This window comes from Leguminivora glycinivorella, chromosome 20 (assembly GCF_023078275.1).
Source record: "Leguminivora glycinivorella isolate SPB_JAAS2020 chromosome 20, LegGlyc_1.1, whole genome shotgun sequence".
NCBI lineage: Eukaryota > Metazoa > Arthropoda > Insecta > Lepidoptera > Tortricidae > Leguminivora > Leguminivora glycinivorella.
In genome coordinates this window covers 5362592-5370320 of record NC_062990.1, presented here as the reverse complement: position 1 = coordinate 5370320, position 7729 = coordinate 5362592, and the positions used below count along the sequence as shown (strand labels likewise).

Below are 7729 nucleotides of genomic sequence, written 5' to 3'. Positions count from 1 at the left end.
AGTCGCCGGCGACTATATAGTCGACAGTGCGAAATGGCTCTTAAGGCACTGGTCCCACCGCGAGCTAGTAAGCTATGAGCTATCGGCTATAAAAACGAACAAAAGATAATCACTCCCGTGTAAATAATAGAGACATGGCGATGTTTATAGTTACTCGCCCAGCGGATGAGCTATCAATATCGCCGTGTCTCTTCTATTTACGCGGCAGTGCTTATCTTTTGTTCGTTTTTATAGCCGATAGCTCATAGCTTACTAGCTCGCGTTGGGACCAGTGCCTAAGGGACCGGCCACATCTAAGAGACGCATGTCCTGAGGTGCGGAACAGACGTACACACAATGTACTGAGGAGACGTTTTTTGAATTACATTCAGGCGGCGTGGCGGAGACGTCCGTTGCGCGCAGCGAGACACGCGACGCTTAAGTGGGAACGCTACCTAAGACTATGAAACTAAACTATAATAAGTGAAATTCATAAAATATACCTACTAGTATGTTTTTGAAGGTTATATCCAGTGTACAGTAGTTCAATAACATTTATTATTGGGTCTCATAGCGGGCATAAAACTTTAGTAAAACAGTTTAACAATCTTATTAAAGTTTAATTTTATCCTTTAATTTTGTTTGTTTTGTAAAATATTTACATTTCCTTGCTCCAGGCTGACCTTAACATTGATATTTGCTCAATTTAGTATTTTAGAATTGATCTTACTTTTTGCTTTCATTTTACTGTGCCTAATTCATGAATTAGGCACAGTCCACAAATATTGAGTGAGAAATTTAACAGCGGTAACCCTGTATAGTGTCATTTCTTTCATCAATATACATATAAGAAAATGGGATGACTTTTGTGTTACACTGTGCACAAGATTTTACTTATATTTTAATTGGCCAATCCAGCAAGCTATCATAAGCTATCAGCCACTTTGAATTTATACAAGCACTATTTAGTCTTAATTAAGAATTTTTTACATTAAAATTAAATTTAAATTCTGAATCAGAGAATGTGAATTTGAAATTCTTATTTTCTTGTGAATTGCTGTCATTTTTGATACTGGTATCATTATTTTTATTATCTATGGGTGGATTCTCTTGTAAAGTGCTGCCATCTACTGTGGTGCCTGTGTCAACTTGATCTAGGGCTAAATTGAAGTTGAACCTGAATGAGGAGTCCCCGGTCGTCAAAAATGCAGATTTCCTGAGGAATGTAGCTTTTGGCTGGGTTGGTGTGTCTGATATCTTGATTTTGCTCGTCACTGAAAGAAATAAAATCAAGTTCAGTCAAATCATCAAGTAGAGAGGCACAAGGTTTTGAGACAACAGCTGAAGTGAAATAGCTTGAGTTAGGTGGCACTATAAAAGACCAATTTACTCTTTTGGTAAATAGTCCAATTGTTTAATAAAAGGTGTTCTAAGTTTTTGGTAATTAATAATAAAATTAGTGATATACTTTATCATGTAGAACCATTTGCTTTATTGAACAGTCTCACAGTTACTGATCACAGTTATTAATCAGTCAGTCTCAGTCAGTTTTCTTCACAGTTATTACAAAATGAAAGACATTGTTGTTTAAGCATACTCAACATACTTTCACAGGTAACTTGTACATGTTGTATAGACATATAAAGCAGTTTTCATCCTTATGCTAAACAAAAACCTGGTACGGGTCACGGACTTTAATTGCTCATTTTTTACTGGATATCTCATAATTAAGTTAAGAATTTCCAGTATAAAATGAGCTAGAAGTGGATAAACAATTAAAGTCTGTGACTGTACTTTTTTACCAACTTTAAAAAAGTAGTATCTGAATTCAGCAAGATGTTTGATTTTAAGACCCCTAAGCATATAGTTAGGGAAAGTGGTTAGCCGATAAAGTTAGAAACATAGATATAAAGAAATGTACTAACACAAAAGACATTACTACAACAATTAAAAAGTTAAAATGGCAATGGGCAGGTCACACAATAAGAGGGAAAGAAAAGTGGTCTAAAACGATAATGTACAGTCAAGTGCAAAAATACGTATCGATTTTATCCGCTCAAAAATATGTACCGAGACCTTATTCCGCCGACATAAAGTGCTATGGGACACATTTTTGATAAGTTGTACGCACCCATATTTTTACACTTGACTGTACTGGTTCACTAGATACAAAAAGAGGAAACGTGGCAGGCCAAGAAGAAGATGGGAAGATGAGATAAAGCGTGCAGCAGGAAGTTCCTGGACTACAATAACAAAAGACAGAGACAAATGGAAGGAGTTAGGGGAGGCCTTTGCCTACAAAAGGCATACAGACAAAAACTAGGAAATATATTATATTATGAGTGTCAACAACAAAATGAAATGTAACAAAACGTCTGAAATAAAGGCTATTTTATTTATTTATTTTTATTTTATAATATAAGCATATAGTAGCGGAAAATCTATGAGAAGTGAATTCTAAAGAACTCAAATCTTATAAGCTTACTTTTAGCCAGTTTCTTTTCTTCAGCTGCCATTTTCGCCCTGTAGTCACCAAAATGCGTCCTCATGAGCTGCCTCTTCCGTATAATGGGCTGGCTGTTGTTCTTTAACACGTTTACTACCTTCCATGCTTCAGTCACTGAAAAGGTTATTAAATTATTAACATAGCGAAGTTAACCTCGCTTATTTGTAGTTTTAGTTACTGTAGCAAAAAGGAACCATCTTTAAATACTTACATTGCTTTTCATTCCCTTTGTTTTCAGCTAATGTTTTCTCTAATTGTTGGATACACCAACACAACTCCAACTGAAATTGTCTTAAAGATTCTTCAGGATCAGCTCCTGCAGAGTTATCGTTATCTACGTTTACCGACTTCTGAATAGAGGTGGGCTTCTTTTTCGCATGTAGCTTTGTAGGTTTTGGCATTGTAAATGTATTTAATTGGAACTTATTTGTTCACAAAATAACCTCACGTTTTGTTTTGAGCTGTGTATTTTTTTAATTTTTTGACATTGACGTTTAGAGATTTACGAAACGGTAAAAAACGAACACAAATACTTGGTAAATACTCGGACTTGGGAGTATTATTAGAAACGCTCGTTTGTGGGGAACATTATAGAGGGTACAGTAGCGCTATTAATGTGTGACATAACGTGGTAGAATTTAGAACTAAAACATAACCTCAAAGGAATTTTGTCACATAATTTTCCATGAGATTTGTAGTATGCCGCTACCAAAATTTGGAAAAATATTAATTTCGTGGTAATTACTTCAATATTAAAAATTGTACAGTGTTGATTTATAACGTTTACTGCGGTGAGACCCGTTGATTTGATATTTTTTTTTGTTTTTCTAAATTGTTCTATTTTCAAAGAATTTTATCATCTAGGAGCTATTTTGATAATGTGTTTCTCAAAATATGAACATTTTAACGGGTTTACAGATATTTATGTTAGATACTAAAGCATGCTAGATCAGTTTAAAGTATGTTGGACTCAATAAAGTTACTGCAGTGCTCATTTTCCTATTTCCTTTTACAAAACCTTTTTCCTGTTAGAAAAACTACTATGTAGTCCTCACCTTCTGTATGCGGTTTAATTCTATGGCTGTACCCTAAGTTTTCTGCATGAATCTTCTATGTTTTTTAACTTATTATTTTATTATTTATTTCTTTCCCAATAAAAACAATATTATCTATATCAACTATATCTATATATATTTATCGCCCTCTGGGGCTGCTTGTTTCACCAATTAAATACAGGAACAGAATAAGTGCTTTAGTCAAGTATAAATAATCTGTAAACATTCCAGGGCTGGTATAACTGTAGCGAGTTTGTCCCTGTTCGTGCTGTCCCGGAACACTATCAATGCGCGCCGTCTGGAGAACATGAGAGCGCGGGAACGCATGCGCAGATCCAACGAAGGAGAATACCCTGATATTTATAGAAAACTTTGAATTTTATTGTGTAAGTTTAGTTTTTTACACTTTTACACTCTAAGCAAGGTCAAAAAGCCTCCCCGTCTCTCCCTTTGTGGCCAATGCTGAGTCCTTGCAGCAGAACTTGGCCGTTGTTTGTACTATTATGATTTTTTTTAAACAATGGCCTGTCACACAAAACAGCCATGATAAGAAAAACAAGTAACAATAATAAAGATTTTTGACTGATGAATTTCTTGGTTCTATTACTGTGCACAAAATAATGCTTGCAAAATTTGACCAAATTAAAGATATACAATAATTTGTAAAAAATCTGATGAATGTACCGTAACTTGCACCTACTTCCAAAGATTGCTTGTAAATTATGCAGACAGCATAACCTATAAGCTGCAAAATTAAAAACATTTAAAACATCTATCTATACATATATTTAGCCCTTTTTTCTGAATTAATTGCGGTAGACTATGTTGGACTCGCATCGGCCTAATAAGTCATCAGAAAAGGTGCTCCTCGAATAGTACACCATAAATCGTCTGCAATAGACGTTAAGGCCAATGGATTTGTGAATTAGAGTATATCTCTTACTTGGCAAAGGCCTCTAGCTCTTTCCATTGGGGTCTGTCTTAGGCCTAAAACATACCTATGTCTAAATTTTTTTTTTGTCTGTTCCAGTTTAAACTAAAACCTACACCATGGCGGTGCCCCAGCTGGACCCGGCAAAGCTCCAGCTCGTTCAAGAGCTTGAGATCGAGATGATGTCGGACATGTACAACCGGCTCGTCAACGCTTGCCACCGGAAGTGCATACCTGTCAAGTACCACGAGCCTGAACTGGGTACGTTGATGATGATGATGTGTTCCTGTTATCCTCACTAGGGACATAGGGCTACTAATCTTCCACTTTTCACGATCCTGGGCGGCTGCTTCCAAATCCTTCCAGTGTAACAGGGTATGTTATTACTTTGAAACTATGAGACTTTCAAGCGTCTGGTAACATTGCTGTTCCACAGGCAACACAATGGCCAGCAATTCACATGCAATTGCCACGTTTGTTCAATACGCACGAACTATGGAGCAAACGCGGCAATGGTATGCGAATAGGGAACTTGACTGTACTTAAAATAAAATATTTTATACTATGCACGAAATAAAGCATCAGATAAGTATAAGAAAAACATGGATAGAAGTTATTTTTAAATCCAATTTCTTAATAATTCAGGTAGAAATATATAAAGTAACTGAGTTGACCGTGACGTCACTCAATTCGATTTCATATTAAATCCACATTAGCAAGACGTTGAAATTCGTTTTGACAGTTCTTAAAAAGAAGCTGATTTGACTAGGAGGCAAGTAGGAGGTACTTCCATTTCCACTGTTTTCGACATACCCACAGTTTTGCTGTCAGAGTTAAGCATTAAGCAATTGTTTCATTTCCCAGGTAAAGGAGAGTCAGTGTGCCTGGACCGCTGCGTAGCCAAGTACCTGGACGTACACGAGCGCATAGGCAAGAAGCTCTCCAGCATGTCACAGGGCGACGCAGAGGTCGCGCAGGACCTCACCAAGATCAACCTTCAGGAGAAGAAGTAGGAGAGGGGGGTTAATGATAAACATTAGATGCTAAATTTATAAATAGACATATTAAATATATTCAAAAGATATCGACATGTTTTACTCTATGAAGAGGTTCTAATCTGAGGTACAAAAGGGAAATAGTTGGGTGACATTTTTGAAGTCGCAGGCGCCCTTAGGCTTCTAATACTGCTTACCGCTGGCGAGCCGTATGCTTGCTTACCGCCGACATAGTTAAAAAAGATCAAAAGGTCAGTTTGAATGTTTAAAAAAATGAAATATCTAATAAAAAGTGCTAAATGATGTCAGAAATATCATAAATTCCTGGAACTTCCACCTCCAACAAGTTTATTTTGTAACAATTCACTGCTAATAACGAAGTGATAAACAGTGAAGTACGAATGCTATTTTATAAATTATAATTACCTAATCGTAAAATAAAATGCTTATTTTTTGCATATTTCATAAGTTATTTATAAATCCATTGTGCACGTGAATTTCGGCTATTATACAAAAAATAATTTTAATTTGCCAATGCATTTTAATAGTGAAGGTTTGTTAGATTGACTTTAGTGACGTTAGTATGTTGTTGAAAAATAAAAATATAACAAATCATTTTTGAATATTTATTTATTAATCCATTACTTCTATATCTACAACATCTATTCTATCATAGTTTTATTGCACTCTCTAACTACTTATTAAAAAAAAAAAGAGTCAAATACAGGTTGATTCACTAAAGCTGGAACGAATGGAATGAACGAAACTTTCCGTCACTCTGTGCTGTGTCATCATTTTATTGGTTAGTTTGAAACATATTATCATTCATTCAATTCGTGGCAGCTCTTGTCAATCGACCAGTTATAATGTGCATTGTATTTGTGATTTTATATCTTACAATGCAATAAGATGTTAAATAGTCAAATCGAATATATTTTGACTTGGTACACTGTTATCAATATAAGGTTTATATTAGCTTCTTTATTTTACTTTTTCATTCGAAGCCAAAATTTCCCCAAAAGCATAACTAGGCGAATAGCTCTTGACAAGTTGCCCCAAAACATAAATATTTGCACAGAAAAACACAACACTCTTCAACCAAATCAGTATAAAAACCTGTCTACATTTGAACTCAAGTAAATACGCGTAAAACAACCAAGCGGCTTGGGCAAATACCCAAATAAAAGTCAAAAATAACGCATTGGCCGGTTTCAGCCTAAAATTGTGCACAACCAAAGGCAGCAAAGATAAAAACCAAATGAAATATTGTGACGTCATTACACTGTTATATGCGACCAGAACAACTGCCTGGAAAAACAAAGCAAAAGGCAACGTTTTCGGATTGGTACCAAAAGCTAAACTACCCACAAATAATATGATACATTCGAATATTTGAGCAAGTACTTTTACTATATCAAAAGCCAGCTGATCCATGGTTAAATATGAATAGTAGAAAAGTACAGAGAAGTTATGACGAGTATCTTTTCTAAATAGATGGTAAATGTATGTTTCGAATAAGAATTCATAGCCATATAATCTATACATTCCTACAGTTAGAAGTACAAGAGTTACAACGCAACTCGTCGCCAAAGTTATTTGCTTCACATTAGGCAAAAGAGATATAATCCCATCTTTGATACTAGTCCGTCTATTAATTTTATATTCGCCTAAAGACAAATACATGGGAAAACTGAACGCCAATGGGTACAAACGTAGATGTATAGAAATACCCAGCAAAATCCCAGATAGAACGTATTTAAAATTGGATTTGACTATGTCAGTTTGTAAGAAAAGAATTGATAGAATAATAAAGAAACATGGTACTGAATCTGCATTGCCTCTAGTAGATATTCCAATACTTAAAGGATTGTAAAGCCAAAACAGCGCGCAATAAACCGGTATATTCTTAGTACTCTTTTTCTTTGATCCTAACTGATATTCCACCAAGCTTTTAACAGCAACAGTGACCAAGATATCAAAGACAGAAAAGAGTAACTTTCCACAATTTTTGCCCACTGTTATATTAGGGACTAAGAAATAAGCTATCAAAGGGCTATATCTGTATGTATGACGTTTGTATGGAGAAAGTCCTTTGGCAACATGTCTAGCCGCGTCAGTGAACACTTTATAGTCTACGTCTGTGTATGGGACATCGTATACCTTATCATGTATATCTCCATACACAATCAACGCTACTCTGATGATGATTCCTATAAAAAGATGACACGTAAAAGGCAAGTCAATAAAATCCTTAAGCTTCATC

The 7729-nt window shown here is 35.4% G+C and overlaps 3 protein-coding genes across 3 annotated transcripts; 1 reads left to right on the top strand and 2 right to left on the bottom strand.

Moving 5' to 3' along the window:
* Window positions 1-736: 736 nt before the first annotated feature.
* On the bottom strand, window positions 737-2951 carry LOC125237138 (UPF0488 protein CG14286). Its single transcript, XM_048144111.1, has 3 exons — window positions 2697-2951; window positions 2465-2599; window positions 737-1253 (listed from the first exon to the last, which is right to left on the bottom strand). The coding sequence occupies exons 1-3, from the start codon at window positions 2884-2886 to the stop codon at window positions 955-957; spliced, it is 624 nt and encodes a 207-aa protein (XP_048000068.1). The 5' UTR covers window positions 2887-2951; the 3' UTR covers window positions 737-954.
* A 169-nt stretch (window positions 2952-3120) lies between these two features.
* LOC125237011 (mitochondrial import inner membrane translocase subunit Tim10) lies at window positions 3121-5555 on the top strand. The gene is made up of 4 exons (XM_048143930.1): window positions 3121-3276; window positions 3772-3926; window positions 4571-4732; window positions 5336-5555. Exons 3-4 carry the CDS (start codon window positions 4591-4593, stop codon window positions 5482-5484), a joined length of 291 nt encoding a protein of 96 aa, XP_047999887.1. The 5' UTR covers window positions 3121-3276; window positions 3772-3926; window positions 4571-4590; the 3' UTR covers window positions 5485-5555.
* A 523-nt stretch (window positions 5556-6078) lies between these two features.
* LOC125237010 (GPI mannosyltransferase 1) lies at window positions 6079-7728 on the bottom strand. The gene has a single exon (XM_048143929.1). The coding sequence runs from the start codon at window positions 7726-7728 to the stop codon at window positions 6448-6450; it is 1281 nt and encodes a 426-aa protein (XP_047999886.1). The 3' UTR covers window positions 6079-6447.
* Between the last annotated feature and the right edge of the window lies 1 nt (window position 7729).